At 45.9% G+C, this 17,319-nt stretch overlaps 1 protein-coding gene across 4 annotated transcripts in view; it reads left to right on the top strand.

The window, feature by feature from the left end:
* The first annotated feature begins 419 nt into the window (after window positions 1-419).
* The window catches only part of nrf1 (nuclear respiratory factor 1), a 66,335-nt gene continuing 49,435 nt past the window's right edge, over window positions 420-17,319 (top strand). The window contains exons 1-5 of one of the 4 annotated variants that reach the window (XM_068005194.1): window positions 420-497; window positions 8,475-8,709; window positions 11,302-11,416; window positions 13,825-13,951; window positions 16,561-16,701. In XM_068005194.1, coding sequence (XP_067861295.1) covers window positions 8,484-8,709; window positions 11,302-11,416; window positions 13,825-13,951; window positions 16,561-16,701 — 609 coding nt within the window. In that variant the 5' untranslated portion in view covers window positions 420-497; window positions 8,475-8,483. Of the gene's footprint in view, window positions 498-7,195; window positions 7,720-8,474; window positions 8,710-11,301; window positions 11,417-13,824; window positions 13,952-16,560; window positions 16,702-17,319 lie in introns of those variants that run through there. The other 3 variants (XM_068005192.1, XM_068005191.1, XM_068005193.1) reach the window with 3 other exon arrangements.

The raw sequence follows: 17,319 nt of genomic DNA on the forward strand, positions 1-17,319 counted from the left end.
TCTGAGACTATGCCCCTTAGTTTTAGTGTTGTAAAATTGTTTACAATAGTTTAATAATATCCTTTCTATAATATGGGTGACTTGAAATAATTGATCAGTGCCCATTCAGGTGTGAAGATGCCCTGAAATGTGGGGAGGGAGGGAGGGAGGGAAGAGAGCTGTACGTCAGGGTTTTTTTTAAATTTGCGTGCTCACGTCGTGCGTGGCTCTTCCAGTGGGGGGGGGGGGAGTGGAGTGAGTGAGAGAGGGATTACGTCAGGGTTTTTTTTTAAATTTGCGTGCTCACGTCGTGCGTGGCTCTCCCGGTGGGGGGCGGGGGGGGGGGGGGGGAGTGAAGTGAGTGAGAGAGGGATTACGTCACCTGCCTGCGCGCCCAGCCGCCGTGCGCTGAGGGGAGGGGCCGGACAGTATCTGGCAGCGCAGACACACAACACACACACATACAGAGAGAGAGAGAGAGAGACCGAGTTCCAGGCCTTCGGCGCAGCCGCTCTGAGGTTAGTGCTCACCGCGCATTCTCCAAATTTCAGGCCTGGCGCAGTCGCAAATGGGATCCCAAAAAAAAGCCGCCCGGCCGCAGAAACGGGCGTTTTTTTTTTACTTCATAAAAGAACGAGACAAGAAGTCCCGAGAGTGGCTTTTGGACGGCGGGCGAGAGCTTAAATCGCAGAGACCCAAGTGGGCCTCAGGCCGCACTAGGCCTCTTGCCTGTTAACGGGGCTGGATTTTTTTTGGCGGGACTAAGGGGTGGGGGGGGGGGAGGAGTGAGGGGGGGGATAGAGGAGATATTGCCGGGCGGCGGCGGCCGGAGAGGAATAAAACTCTTGAGCATTGAACAGGCTTGAGAGAAGGAGCAGACCCTCAAGTCCCGCGGCCTGGGGCCCCCGCTCTTGTATATTATTAATTATTATTATATTTTTTTTGTTAAAACCAAAAAAAAAACCATAGGAATTAATGCCTTCAGGGTTTATTCCTGCAGTTCCCAAAACGCTTAAATATTTCTACTCAAAATGGGTCCCAGGGTGGAGTTTTTTTTTAAAACAGTCTGCTGCAATTCAAGGGATTTTATAGTATTCACTAGGCTTTAATGTATTAAAACAAATCAATAACAAATTATATAGATTGGTGTAGAATGCAACAGAATTGAAGGATTGTCAAGAGTCAAACGTTGCATTTTATAACTTAAAGCAAAAAAAAAATTAGCCCTGGTTTTGCAAAGGTTGCATATTGGTTCAGTTTTGTTTATTTAATTGGGGTAATGTTGGAAGATTTCTCTTGCTTTATGCATTTAAAAAAACATTTTTTTTCCATTTCTGTAGGAACAGTCTTGTGGTTTTAGATATGGTGTTTGTTTTTATATAATGAAATTAGTCAGTGATTATATTAACTTCTATAGCTGTCTCAAACACTGGCTAATGTCTGATATTTTGAGAATACTTAAAATGTTTTGAATTGACTTTTTAAAAAAGAAAATGCCTCTTCTGAATGAGCTTATGTGTCACTGAGGTGTTTTTAAATGGGGTTTAAGATGGGATGAAATCTTGGGATCAGAAAATCTTTTCATTTTTGAAAAGGTGATAGTGTGAAGATTTTTCTTCTGCTGTCCTTCACCTGATTGAATTGTGGAAATCCTTGACTACTGTTTGCTTGTTGGTGCACACACAATTAGATTAATTGTGTGTGCACCAGTATTTAAAGGAAGGTACAAAAGTATCAGGAGGCTGTGGAGGAACCATTAATATATAAACTATATTAAACTGGTTAATGGGACTTAGTTGATATGTCTCCAGGTGCAGGTGGTCTACACTCTAGAATACTGAGGGAAGTTAGTGATGAAATAGCAGAGATGTTAACCATAATTTACTAAAATTCTTTGGAAATGGGAATTGCAAGTTGTACCAAAGGACTGGAAATATAGACCAGTTGGCCTCCGGTCAATACAGGGAAGGCTACTAGAGACCATAAAAAGGGATAACTGTGAACATTTATAAAGGTACAGGCTAATCAGGGACAGTTGACATATTTGTAAAGGACAGGTAATGATTAACAGGTAGAATTATTTGAGGAAATTGCCCTGTGTATAGACAAAGGGAATGTAATGGATGTGGTATATTGGTTTTTCAAGAAGTGTTTGACAAAGTGACAAGCTTTTAAGACCTGTGGTATTAAAATTAAAATACTGACACAGAGGGATGGTTGAAGGGTAGAGAGCAGAGTAAGAGTAAATGGATGTTCCTTGGATTGGCAAGATGTAGATCATGGTATGCTTCAGGGATCTGTGTTGGACCTTCTTGGCTCACTGGCAGCACTTGCTTCTGAGTGGTTGTGGCTTTAAGCTCCACTGAAGAAATATATAATCTAGGCTAACACTTCAGTGTCGTACTGAGTGAGTGCTGCGTTGTCAAAGGGGCTGTCCTTTGGATAAGACATTAAATTGAGGTCCTGCATGTTCAAATGGATGCAAAAGATCCCTTGGCACTGTTGGAAGAAGTACAGGGAGTTCTCCCGGTGTCCTGGCCAATATTTTATTTATCAATGACTATCACCAAAATCTCACTTTCTGATCGTTTATCTCATTTGCTAATTTATCTGATTGTTTAATTCATTTGCAGTTTGTTGAACCTTGCTGTGTGTAAATTGGATGCAGTGTTTGCCTTTTGTATCAGCAGTGACTTTAATTCAAAATCATTTATTGGCAGTGTAGCCCCTCGGGACATCTCGAGGATATGAAAGGCGCTATATAATTGCAAGTTTGTTCTTTTTCCCTCCTTATACGTGATTTGGATATAAGCATAAAGGGGATAAAATTTAAATTAGCTGGCAATCCCAAATTAGAGATCAGCAAAGTGAGGAACAGTATGAGGAGGCTATAGACAGATTAGGGGAATGGATGGATATAGGTAATGCAATTCAATGGAGGTAAGTGAGAAATAGTACATTTTCCAGAAAAAAAACAATTAAAATATGGCTCAATGAAGTAGAGGAACTGAGAATCTAGGAGTACAGATCCCTTTGTACTTTTGGAAGAAGAGCAGTGGAGTTCTCCCTGGTGTCCTGACCAACATTTATCCCTCAACCAACATCATCAAAACAGATTAACTGGCCATTGATCTCGTTAGTTTGTGGGACCTTTCTGTGTATAAATACACTAAGTGTGTAATAGTGACTGCATTTCAAAGGTAATTAATTCACTGCCTGTGAAGCATTTTGGGATTTAAAAAACACTATATATCGGAAAGCTGTTCTATTGAAGTTTGTTTTACAGTGTGCTATGAATTGTTGCTGCTAGTGAGATACTGAGTGTTATAGAGGACCTGGAGGGCTGGATTTAATATCTTGCATGTTTCCTTTTATTTGTGCTAAGGTTGAAAAATATCTGAAGTGTCACTGCTAAGACACAACAACTTCCACTTATATAGTGCCTTTAAGGGAGTAAAACGTCCCATGGTGTTTCATGATGGGGGCAGAATGGATGCTTGAACTGTATAACCACTGCAGTTGACCAACAGGCGCTGAAGCAGTTGCACCATTTGGACTTTCTTCATTCAGTATATATTTGCATATCTACTTGTGGCATTTTTCTTTTTGAATGCAGCTTCCTTTTGCAAGGTGATTTTTGCAAATGTTGCTTCCATTTCTTATTTAATGAATAGAAGCTAATTGTCAGGTCTCTTTCTTTCTAAAGCTGGAGAGAATTTGCTTTTTTATAGCACCTAATGTCTTCGGGACACCCCAAAGCATCTCACAGACAGTGTCGTCACTGTAGTTACATGGATAAATGTGGTTGCCAATTTATGCACAGCAAGGTCCCACAAATAGCTGATGGGCTGACCAGTTCATCTGCTTTTGGTGGTGTTGGCTGAGGGAGAATTCCCTGTTCCTCTTCAAACAGTGCATGGCGTCCACCTGAACAGGCAGACGGGGCCTCGGTTTAAAGTTTCACCTGAAAGATGGAACTTCTGACAATGCAGTACTCCCTCTGTGCTACACTGAAAGGTCAGCCTGGATTATTTACTCAAATGCTGCAGTGGGGCCAGAGGCTGCAACCTTCTGAATCAGCAGCGACTGTGCCAAACTGTCACTGAATCGTGACTGGAATCCTGAAGTGATTTAGAGGTGAAGTTGGGGTTTGTGGTAGGTTAGACTCTCCTGGTCACCACGAATACTCTAGGTTCCAATTCAGCCCAGGCTCGTATACTCTGCTGGCTGTCGGGTTTTATGGGAATTGAGTTTAGACAATCTCGATCCTCATGAGCAAAGTCCTACAGCACAGAGCCGTCACTAAGCTGGCAGTAAACTGGCGGCCTCTCCCAGAGAGGTGGGACAAAACAGGAGCAGCAGTGTTGATATTGAGGGCACAATGCCTGGTGCATAGCGTCGAGTTGCTATTGAGGCTGGAGTCTCTTTACTTCATCTCGTGGGCATGATGATGGCTGTACAACTTCTGAAGATCGATGTGATGCCATTGTCCAAAATCACTCAAGGCTCAGTTGAGTCTTTGCATTTGGTTATCTGCTCACATCATATATAATGCTTGTCAGTTAGCTTGAAAGGAATTGGGAGGCAAGGAAAAAATATATATAAAAATATTATTGCACAGCACTGGGTCTAATTTTCTATCTTGCAAAGAATACCAGTTGGAAGAGAGTTTGTACACTGACTACTATCACTTACCATGTACGTAACCTATATATGTTAATAAATTTAATTGTGTTTCAAGCTGCCTCTTACTTTGTACAATGTAACTTCATTCTCATGTTTGATCCGGTTAATTTTGATATAAGACGAAAGCAGTTTACAGAAGTTATTGCTCAGCTCAATGATTGTTTTTAAAGTAAAACATTTAACTGCAACAGATTGAGGAATGCTGCTGTGTTGTACATTGTGGTTTTTTTGGCACTTCGGCTGCAACTTAACACTCATCGTTTACGAGTGACTGGAGTATTTGGTATCTGTTGCTTAAAAGTACCTGATGTGCTAAGAGGCAGCCTCTTTTACATAGCTAAAGCATTTCAGACTCCATTTACTGAATAGCTAGACTCCAGATAAGACATAACCAGGATTATCTACCCCGAGTGGCTGGATTTGACACAGGATACCTTTATAGTGCTCCCTCCGATGCTTAATACGGGTTGCCACTCCTGTAGGAGGTGTTGCAAGTAATCAAAAGAGCACTAACTCCATTTGCTCAGAGTCTTTCCACATACACCACTACGCAGTGGAGGGGTTTGCTTCTTATCTGTGACCTCAACGTTTGTTCTTGTGCTTATATACTGGGTGAGCATATAACTGAAGCAGATGAATTCACAGCTAAACAGTTTTGGTGGAGTTACCCACCACTGGCGCACCATGGCTGCAGTGTGTACCATCTACAGGATGCACTGCAGCAAGTCGCCGAAGCTTCCTCGCAGCACCTCCCAAACCCGCGACCTCTACCACCTAGAGGGACAAGGACAGCAGGTGCATGGGAACAACACCACCTGCACGTTCCCCCTCCAAGTCACACACCATCCCGACTTGGACATATATCGGCCATTCCTTCATCGTCGCTGGGTCAAAATCCTGGAACTCCCTACCTAACGGCACTGTGGGAGAACAGTCACCACACGGACTGCAGCGGTTCAAGAAGAAGGTGGCTCATCACCACCGTCTCAAGGGCAACTAGGGATGGGCAATAAATGCTGGCCTCGCCATCAATGCCCACATTCCCAGAATTAAAAAGAGACAGCAACTTTCTGACACTTTACACGTACAGCTGTCCCTTCCCACATCGCTAAAGTGCACTCACTTTTTTAGTTTTTACGCCTCTTGCACACACGTAAAGAACGGTCACTCAAGTCTGATATGGCGGGGAGATGCAGTGTCAAGCTTATCCCAGGCTTCTGCCCCTGGCTGCTCAGAAACCCTGAGGTGATCTTGTCTCTATGTCAAGGTGCATGACTCCTGCTACATATTGTTTTGCTATTGTCAAAAATGTTGGGATCTGGTCAGGTACCAAATATTCTTGCCAGGGAGAAGTGGACCTGTTTCTATACCTTTTGTACCATGTTGCTAGTCGGAGTGCGCCTTGGGCTGGCTGGTTCACTAACAGATTGCTGCCTTGATATCTTACGTGTCAGAGTCACTGGGGTAGAGTTTCCACTATGGGGGCAATCGGGAAATTGAGCCTAAAATGCGCTTGACATTGCACTGGTTAGGTTACGCTTCAAGTTTCCATTAAAATTACACAAACTAGGGTTGTATTCCCTGGAATTTAGAGGATTAAGTGGTGATTTGATTGAAGTTTTCAAGATATTAAGCAGAACTGATAGTTTCTCTCTATCTACCCTATTTCCGCTGGTTGGGGAGTCTAGGACCAGGGGACATAGCCTAAACACTAGAGCCAGGACTTTCAGGAGTGAAGTTAGGAAACGCTTCTACACGCAAAGGTTGGTAGAAGTTTGGAATTCTCTTCCGCAAGTTGATCCTAGCTCAGTTATTAATTTTAAATCGGAGATTGATAGATTTTTGTTAACCAAAGATATTAAGGGATATGGGGCTAAGATGGGTATACGGAGTTAGATCACAAATCAGCCATGATCTCGTTGAATGGCAAAACAGGCTCGAGGGACTAAATGGCCTCCTCCTGTTTCTATGTTTCTAAAATTCATTTGCATAATCATAAACGTCAAATCTTCCACGAACCAGTGCAATCGGGCAGCGTAATAGAACGTAATCGTTTTATTTTCTTTCCATTAAAAAGCATTTCTTGATGTATTGAAGAGCGGTAACCTGGTGCAGGTTTATTAATTCAGCTGCAAATGGGTTTATCAGCAAAAATAAGCATTTGGATTAAGTGTCCAGTCCTCCACCTGTGAGTAACCTGATTTAAAATCACTGAAAATAACTTTTTAAAAAAAACTATACTGAACCATTTAACAGTTTCATTGGTGTACACTAGTCAGTTTCTTAGTAAATTTTTTGATATGAGAAATCTTTTAGCAGGTGCCTACTGGTACCTGTGCGCCTATATAAAAAAAAATGAGTGCAATTTGAAGAGCTTTCCCGAACCAGTGGAATCTTGCAATTTTGACCTGGGGGTGGGGCCAGGGCCAGTTTTGTGGGCAGGTGAATTGCATCTTGAACGAGCGTAAAAGATCCTGGAAAACACGAGCCTAAGTGGTTTTGGGTGTAACTCAACTACATTTTAAATTCCCCGATCTCCTGCGCTAGTTCGGCCGATTATCTGAGTGCAAAATTAGCGGAAACCTCCTCCCCTCTCTGAGTCATACAGATTAGGATGGTTCCAGGTTTGATTCTCAGTCTGTGCTGAGTTTACTGACCTTAGCCAGGGTTTCACTAGGGGCATTACACCTGGCTCCAGCATCCCCCAGTTAGGGGAAGGGTAACTAGCCGGGGTTCCTGCTCACATGGTGGCCTCTGCTGGAAATGTGCATGTTTGGGTGACAGACAAGGACAAGATTGAGTTTGACGTTGATGCCCTCCCGTGGTTAAAAGTTGCAGATACCCACTGTCGCATAAAGAGGAATCACTCTCGGGTCTGATATGACCGAGTTAGATGCGAAGTAAAGCTCCTTCTTCTCTGCCCCAGGAATGTACCCTCACCCCAATCTGCCACACCATGGATCTGTACCTCAGCCTTCAAGAGCAGAAAATGGATCCATTATTATAGCACCCAACTCTGGCTACTGGATGGCACTCCTGAGTAACAACAACAATGTAATTTTTTTGCTAATTTTCTCATTCTCCTTAACCCGCTGGCTGGTTGTAAAGTAAAGTAAATGCGGGTTGTAAAGCATTTTGGGATGTCCGGAGGTGCTGTATAAATGCACGTTCTTTCTTCGGGTTCTTTAACCCAGGAGTGCTGAAGCCAATTGCAGAGCCAGTGCTGTTGCCCTGGCTGAGATCAGCTAACGGAACACAGACCAGTTATGGAATATGGGTCCTTTGTTGTCTCTACGGCTCAGCTACTCACTGGATAAGCTTGCTGAGCCATACCATTTTTTTTTTCCCTATCTATTGCTGCTGATTTTACTTTTGTTGAGTGTTTTAGTTGCATGGCGAGTGTTGATGGGAAGCCCACTGGAGCGGATATGGAGCCATACTGTCACTGAAGTACTCGGGCTTAGTGTGTGTTTCCCTCACCCACCATGCTGCAGTAACTCCTCTCAGCAGTTCCTTCAGTTTGTTGAAGGAAACTATTCAGACCCCACCCAGACGTGTAAAAAAAAATCCTAATTGAATTTATATATTGATGATGACAATTGCTGTTATTTATATTGGGACTATTACAAAATGGTTGCTAGTTACAAGCAGTGAGACCATAGTACCAAGTGTTAAGAGATGATCACTATAGGCTGTGAGTGAGTGAATTCGAGCTATTATAGGCTACTTATTAGGTAGGTTTTAAGTTTTGCCTAGATTGTTGTTCTGTTCTTGCTGCTAACTTCTCCCTCGTTTCCTGCCCTTCACAGTACTGTTTGATGGAAGGACACGGAGCGAATCAAAATCACGAACACATGACGACTATCGAGGCTCACGCGGTTACTCAGCAGGTCCAGCAGGTGCACGTGGCCACGTACACAGACCACGCCGTCCTGAGTGGAGAGGATGACTCGCCTTCGTCCCCCGAGGAGACCTCCTTTGACGATTCAGACATCCTAAATTCAACCGTCGCAGATGAGGTCACAGCCCATCTTGCTGCAGCAGGTGAGGCTTTGGACTAAGGGAGAAGCTCAAGTTTTTGACTTCCCATCTGGGTGTAAACATTAAGACCTGGGGCCGTTCCCGTGGCAGTAATTTTAGCAAGTTTTTAGTCCAACGTAGAATGACGTATTGCTTTATTCTTTTTTCCACTTTCCTCATTTTTCTGTAACTTCCTGCCTTCTCCTTCCTCCCCTCCTTCTCTTCTACAAACGCTGACTCCTTGCTGGAGTACAGTTCCACTGGTGTCTGCCAACCATCCACTACTTTCCTCAAATGGCTGCTCTTCGCCTGTGAGTTTTGACAGCGAGTGTCAGCTGGCTATTGAAGCACAGCGAGCACCACAGCCCAGCTCGGCCTTGTCCTCGCGCGATGTCCACACACAACACATGCACGTCCAGCACTGTGTAGCGAACAGGAGCATGAAACCCGCTTGATTTTTACCTTCCCTATACTCTGGATCCAATTGTAGCATCCTTGTATAATCTAAAATAAAAGCAGAAAATGCTGGAAACACTCAGCAGGTCAGGCAGCATCCGTGGAGAGAGAGAAACCAAGTTAACGTTTCAAGTCGATGACCTTTCATCAGTAAGGAATCTTACAACACCAGGTTATAGTCCAACAAATTTATTTTAAAATCACAAGCTTTCGGAGATTATCCCCTTCATCAGGTCACCTTTCATCAGAACTGTAAGGTGTTGGAGATGAACAGGACAGAAGCATTGAAAATCTGGCAAAGATAGGAAGGCCCGTTTTCTCTCGGACAGCAGGTGCTGGTAACGATTGGTGTGTTTTACAGCTGCTGGGGGCAAAGTGCAAAAATCAATCTGTGGGGAGACGCTCCGTATCAAAGTTCCCCCCGAGTTAAGATGGTGGAGACAGGACAGGGTTTGCACCCTGGTCTCTTATCCAGGAGTCCCTGTTGGAAGTGCTCCCATCGTATTAGCGTGAGGGCAGGCTCAAGCTGGGCTTCGATGCTGTCTTGCAGCCGCACGGCCTACAGACCCTTTGTAGCCTCACGATTGAAAAATTACTACTTGAATGAGACACTGATACCTGTACAATCGGGCACTGGTAGAGCCAGCAGAGGGTGCTAGAGAACCATCAGAAAAACAAGCCAGCTGTCAGTCGGGTGAGGTAGAGAGTCTGCATCAATGTCGAGAGTCTGCATCAATGTCTAGTGTCAACCAGCTGGACCTCAAAAAGGGGGAAATCACCTTCCAGGAGGTGCCACCACTACTTTTAAAAGCATTTTTAAATACACTTGGTTTCTGTGTTTTTTAATATAGTTCCCCTCCTGCCAAATCTCATCCCTTTTGTCCCGTCCCCCTCCCGAAGGCGCTCATTCATACTGAGCACCCATTGGTACCGTGCCCAAGTGCCTGTTCTTCTCATGTGAATCTGAGCAGTGAGTGTGGGCAAGTTTCATGACTATATGGGGCCAATCCCAATCCTGTCTTCACCCAATGCTCCCACACAGCACTTTCCAACAGAGGCTGCTGGATAAGTGATGAAGAGTGGGAATCCTGGTTGATTTTTTCTTTTTCCCCCCCCCCACCCCACCCCAAACCCAGTGCTGAAGACAATTGTGGCACCCTCACCACTCTGGCTGAAGTCCGCTACCTTGGCAGCGGACTGCAGATTGATCCAGCGACCCCCGTGGTCTGTATGGCTCAGTACTACACCATGTGGTATGGTTACCCAGAGATATTGAGGCAACTTTTGTTTCATTTTCTCCCATTTACTTTAGCCGTTAAATGTGCTGATATAACCTGTGTCTGGTTAAGTGTTCAACATAACAGAATTTTCAGCTATCCCAATGACTTAGTGAATTTTTCTAGCAACCCAGCTGAGCTATACAGACCAGGAAAGTTCCAGGTTGAATTCAGTCTGTGCCGAGTTAGCTGACCCCAGCTAAGTGTAGGTAGGGGGACTACAGTTGGCCCGAGTGACCCCGGTTTAAGGAGGGGAGAATCGGCCCAAGAATCCCACTCTAGATTGTCCCTAAATGGAATTCTGCGCCCCCCCCCCACCATGCACTTCGGCAACCTTTGACATTAAACACTTGCCACAAGCTGCTGAGGCACAGCATCACCATTACCCTCTGCAGCAGTTCCCACCTTCTCAGACAAAGCTGATTGTATCAGAAATGGGCATAGCTGGTTTAAAAAAAACAGTGGGGGGAGGAAGCAGGAGCAGGAGCATTACTGTTAGTTCATCAAAACTAAAGAAAAATGGAAACATTTTTTAAAGCAGCCGAATCTCATGTTTGTGTTTTTCTTTTCATTGTTTACTGGTCCCCCCTCCTCCCCACACTTTTGACTCTCTCTGCTGGGTTTAAGACGGAGAAGCAGATTGAAGTTCTGCCGATGGCTGTCACTGGTTTTCCAACCCAGAGCCCCGGAGCAATTACGGGGAGTGAGAACGCATGTTGCGGGTGAAGCCAAAAAGTTTGTGTTGGGAGTTCAGGTCAGGGTGGAGGCCACCTTAGGATCTTTGCAAACTAATAAATGAACGATCGCCTCTCGGCCAAAGCCAGGCACAGTAACTAACGGCACCGAGGTGTGCAGTTTGTTGACCTCTCAATTCTGCTTTCAGGTCCGGTGGGGATGGCGGCAGCCGCTGCCGTGGCAACGGGAAAGAAACGGAAGCGGCCCCACGCCTTTGAGTCCAACCCATCAATACGCAAAAGGCAACAGACGCGTTTACTACGGTGAGACTGCACTCCACGGCCCAGAGCACCAGCTCCAAGTAAAAGATCCCAGTAGAGGAGAGGGTCCAGGGAAGGACAACAAAACTGACCCCATTTATAAAGGGGATGAGCTATGAAGAAAGATTAGAGAAGTGTAATCTTTACAGTCTAGAAAGTAGGTGGATTGGGAAGGTCTCACCGAGGAATGGAAAGTATTGAACTAAATGGTATTGGTTAGGCAAAAATCTAGATTTATTATTTCAAAATAGCCCCATAGGAACAGGAGGAGGCCATTCAGCCATTTGAGCCTGTTCCCCCATTCAGTTAGATCATGGCTGATCCGTATCTTATGATGAATAAGTGGAAATTAATGTAAAATAAAATTTGAACAAATAGTAAGAAAGGTTTTTTTCTTTCGACCTGTGAGAAATGTTTGGAATAATCAACCAAGCAAAGTAATAGAGGCAAAAACACTGGGGTTATTCAGAATACAATCAGATGCCATGATGGGAGAGGGTATGTACGGGCGTTATCTCTAGAATAGTCTTTTCTTATTTGATTGATTACTAGAAAAGCTGATGTAGAATTTCTCATTTATTTTTGAAGCGGCCCCAATGGTTTAGTTAGTAAATGCACAGCCCAGTGCAGAGCCTGGCCATGCACCAGGAAGATCCCTGCTTCAAATCCACGTCTGTAGCTGAGTGAGTGGACCTCGGGCTCGGATGGATCTCCTGAGGTTAATGTTAAGTTCCTTCTTTAGAGTGGAGGGAGCTTCACTCTACCATCTATTGCCGCGCCTGGGAGTACTTGATACTGGAACCATGGACAGAAACGTATTGCGTTCTCTGGTACTGACACTGAGGACTGGACGGAGGGTGCTGAAAGTAAGCAAATGGTTGGTTCTCTTGTCAGGATTTGATCTGAGGCACAGCACTTGGTGGTTGAAGGAGAATTGGTCAGTCTGATGGTTGATCAATCTGCTGATTAATCTGCCCTGGTGCTACTCATAGCTTTCGTCAGACATTCCAAAGACATTCTAACTTTACTTACCAAAGATTGAATTAGATCTGTTTATATGTATTTAAAGTGCTATTAGGTAAACTACATAACACAATCTGTTAGCTCTCCGTCCTGTTCAGGATTCCTCTAGGGGGCTCAGTTTTATTTTCCACACAGCTCCCTGTGTCAGTTGTTTGTGCATTTTCCACCTGTGGTGCATCATTTTCGAATCGCTATTTTTATTTTAAACACTCTTTTCTTCCCACCCCTCCTTTTCATACTTCTATGATCTCATTGAATGGCAGAACAGGCTCGAGGGGCTGAATGGCCTACTCTTGTTCATGTGTTCCTCAAACGGATATGTTTCTGCCCGTGAGTGTCAGCAGATGGTGGGTGTCACAGACTAGCCTGTATCCCTTCCTCCCAAACAAGCATTTTCCAGGAAGAGGTGACAGGATACTGAGCAGAAGCCGTGGTTATTTCCCCCCCTATCCCAAGCTTGGGGACAATGAGCTGAATTATAGTAGCCCCACCAGAGCTCTGGCTGAGATCAGCAAACTCGGCACAGACAGTGGACAAACCCAAGTCTTTCCTGACCTTTATGACTGAGTACCGCACTGGGCAATGCGTTTATTAACCGTGCCATTGGCAGAACCCCATGTTTTAGACTTGTTATAGGAGCAGAGCAAGGGGGGGCCTAGTTCTGCATCTAACTCCTGCTATACCTGATTTGAGTTGCGTTTGAGGCTTGATTGAAAACTCCTCAATATGACCGGTAATCCTTTCAATCAATAATGCTGCTGTATGAAAAGCTCCAAACTTTTACAATGTGCAGGTATTAGTCAGAGCTGACGAACTGAGAAGGGCCCTTTCTGCACTGTTATGTAGTGGTCCTTTTGGGCTAGTAAAATCTGTACTTCAATAGCCCAAAATCCAGACCCACTAGATTCTTCCTTCTCTGATAGGGCACTCCGCCTATAACCTATTGTTAAAACCCAGTGGCTGTTTGTCTCTTGGAGAAATGTCATTGAGCAGGTTTGGAGTAATTTAATCAATCTGTTACTGAACTTTAAGTCATTTTTCTGTTGCAGTTAGGGGAGCAGGAGAGTGGAGCTGAACCAGGAGCCCGTGACCTATGAGTGTCGCGGTCCCAATTGGTGTTTTTTTTGGCAGTGTGCTCTGGGCATGTTGGCATTAGGGAATTAAGGACCACGGTTTGTACTACCTCGCGACTCTCAAAATAAATAAATAAATTCCAGTTAGGACACCATTGGGAGGCACGGAATCTGTGTCCTTCACACTAGCGACAGTGGGAATATCCTGCGGCTACTGCCAATAAGCCAAAGTGAAATTGGCATTGGGTTCTTTGTCATGAAACTAGGCTTTCATCGTCTCATCTAGCTTCCGTTTTTCTATTCTCTCTCCTTCAGAAAACTACGGGCCACTTTGGACGAATACACGACCAGAGTTGGGCAGCAGGCGATTGTGCTCTGCATCTCGCCCTCCAAACCAAACCCGGTTTTTAAAGTGTTTGGAGCTGCTCCTCTCGAGAATGTGGTAAGTAGTGAATGACTTGTGTATGTGTGTTTTCCTCCTCTGTTCAGGGCTCCTCATTTTAGGGTCTGCGTTCCCCCCCCACCCCAGTCAGGACTGCTAGGTGCTTTGTTCAGCCCGCGGGGGACGAGCAGAAGGGCCACAGATTTGACTGCGGATACCCGTCCTTCACGGTCGTGTGTCGGGCTGCATCACTGTGAGACCCCCCTCCCCCTCCCCCACCCCAATCCCAGTGCGTGTCTGTAGATCGGACTGATATTAGCATACCTGCTAATAAAATGATGGATGCCTCTTGTGAGGATGACCCTATCCAGTGTTAGCAGAGCACTATCACCAGTGTCTCCTGGCTCTCCCTCTTTCAACCCCCCCCCCCCCCCAACCCAGGAGGCATAGAAAGTTGCAGGACTTGCTGCCCCCCACCCCCTCACAAGACCACCCCAGGTATACCATCATGTGCTAACTGGAGTAACATTCGCTGAAGCCGAGGAACCAGCACCTTGCCCACCCTCAGTGTATGGCCTGCAGGGGAAGAGGGAAAGAAGAATGTCCAGTACAGCTCCTTTTCTTTCTGCCAACTTTTCCGCCTCTGCAGCTCCTCTCCTGAAGGCGTTGCTGGCGGTACAGCTCCGTGGGTCACGTGGCTCACCCAGCTGCTCGTTCGTCACCTGTCCTAGAGAATGAGTGTGGAGTCTATTGGACCGAGGCATGCATCACAACTGAGCCTTTTTGTGCACTGATGCTAATTGTAATACCCAGTGGAGCAACTCACTTCTGCCTCCTTTAACACAGAGCTTAGCAAACTCAGAGGGACACGTAGGCTGGTGTGGAAAGCTTCACACTGTAAAACAGTTTTTTCCTTTGAGCTGACTCCTGGATAACTGCTTCCCATCTGCCATAGGGACAGGTTATTACATCTGTGAATAAATCCAGGGGAGAGGTTGAGTATCGACTGAAGAACCATCCAGTAATGCAGACGGCTTGATCGGTGGGCTGCCGTGAGCACCAGCAGTGGGGGGGGGGGGGGGAAGGCTGGCTGTTCTGATGGCCCCAGGCTGTTCTGTCAGGGGGTTATTCCCTGCAGAGGGATTGCATTACACTGCATTTCAGGGAAACAGTGTGAGATGCTGTAGGTCAAAGGTAGGATTGTGTTGGCAAATGTGCAGGTAGACGTGAATTTAGTTATTAAGGTTTTCCCCTGGGGGAGCTGAAGCCAGCATCTGCTTTTTAAAAAAAAAACACACCTGGCTTTGCTATTAATTGAGGCATGGTGAAGGTTGGTGGTTGGGCTATAACAAAGCATAGAATTATTGTCCGTTTTACCCAACGTAACAAAAGCAGTTTCTTTTCTTTTTTTTAATTCTCCTCTCCTAAAGGTACTGATGCTTCTTGGGTTGTGGCAGCAGCACCACCACCCCCCCACAACCATACCTAGGTCAAGCAGCTGTGGGTCAGGACAGTGAGAAACTACAGGCTGCTCAACCATGGGTGACATCACAGCAAAGCCTGACCCTGCCTTCACCCAACATCCAACAGTTCCAGCAAGCTGTGGGGGGGGTGGGGGTTGTCACTGGCTTGTGATCAGGACCTATCTCTGGAGCTGATGGCAATTATACTGCTCTTTTATTTAATTCATTCTGGGGATATGGGTGTTGCTGACGTTTATTGCCCATCCCTAGTTGCCCTTGGGAAGGTGGTGGTGAGCCGCCTTCTTGAACCACTGCTGTCCACGTGCTGGGGAGTTCCAGGATTTTGACCCAGTGATGATGAAGGAACAGTGATATATGTCCAAGTCAGGATGGTGTTCCCATGCAACCTGTTGTCCTTGTCCTAGGTGGGGGAGGTGGGGTGTTTGGGAGGTGCTGTTGAAGCAGCCTTGGCGAGTTGCTGCAGTGCATCCTGTAGATCTTAACTCCCACCTGAGCTGAGATCAGCACAGACCAGGAATTAAACCTACAACCTTCCTAGTTTGTGCGATTCTGTGCAGTTTCTTTTCCCATCATGAGAACCCTCACCTTTGTTTTCAAACATTATTTCTTCCTTTTTTGGTTGGGCGATGGGGGGGGGGGGGGGGGCGGAGGGCTTCACAACCAAGAGGGCAGATTGGGGACTTGCTCCCAGGCCTCTGCTAATACAGTATGCCCCCCTTTTGTCTGACCCCTCGTGATGCAAGTGCCAGGATTGGGATCTAGGCATGTTGGCATCAGCGGGCAGCAAACCCAAGTGTGAGGATTGGTCGCCCACGTGCAATGCACCATCATCTCGTGCGAATCCACTAACAGCATATAACGTTGGGGAGGGGGAAGGAAGAGTGATGTGTGACCAGTCCTCCTTGGAGATATTTCGCACGTTTTCCTTGAAACACTGACGTGGCTGTTGAGTGCTCTGGTGGTAATGATTGTGCCTTTGTTCTCATTTCTGGTTGCCTGTGCCGGTTAATAACCTCCCCCCATCTCCCTCGTCGCCTTCCCTCTGAAGTACAGCAGCAGATGCGACCATGTTTGCTAACGCAAACTCGGTGCTGCGGAGCACCTGGAGTCGACTGTTGCCTAGCGCCGGTTCCCTCAGTTGCTGCCTCGCAGATTGTTTACCTGAAGCCTCTGCCTTTCCCACAGGTACGCAAGTATAGAAGCATGATCCTGGAAGATCTGGAGTCAGCGCTGGCGGAGCACGCTCCACCGCCTCAGGAGGTTAATTCTGACCTCCCACCGCTCACTATTGATGGAATCCCAGTCTCTGTGGACAAAATGACACAGGTGAGCTGGGCCTGTTTTGCATTGACGAACTGTACGGGGGGAAGGGGAGAGGTCTTCTGAGAGCCTCAACACAGTGTCCTGATGAGAGGCTGACTTTGCTTTTCCACCCCAGTTTTCTCCACTCCTGCTTCTCTCCATCACAAGTTTCTTCCTCCTAAAAGTGCTGATTTCCCTGGCATCTCCAACCAATTTTAGTGTTTAAGATGGTTAAAGGAGTTGATGGGGTAGATAGAGGGAAACTATTTCCTCTGGTGGAGGATCCAAAACAAGGGGGTATAACCTTAAAATGACATAGAATGTATAGCACAGAAACAGGCCATTTGGCCCAACAGGTCCATGCTGGTGTTTATGCTCCATGTGGGCCTCCTCCTACCCTAGAGCTAGGCCATTCAAGGGTGATGTCAGGAAGCACTTCTTCACACAAGGGATGGTGGAAATCTGGAATGCTCTCCCTCCAAAAAAACTGTTGAGGCTGGGAGTCAATTGAAAATTTCAAAATTGAGATTGATAGGTTTTTGTAGGTAAGGATTACGGAACCAAGGTGGAGTTGAGATACAGATCAGCCATGACCTAATCGAATGGCGGAATAGGCTCGACGGGCTGAATGGCCTCCTCCTG

Source organism: Heptranchias perlo, chromosome 24 (genome assembly GCF_035084215.1).
Source record: "Heptranchias perlo isolate sHepPer1 chromosome 24, sHepPer1.hap1, whole genome shotgun sequence".
Taxonomy (NCBI): domain Eukaryota; kingdom Metazoa; phylum Chordata; class Chondrichthyes; order Hexanchiformes; family Hexanchidae; genus Heptranchias; species Heptranchias perlo.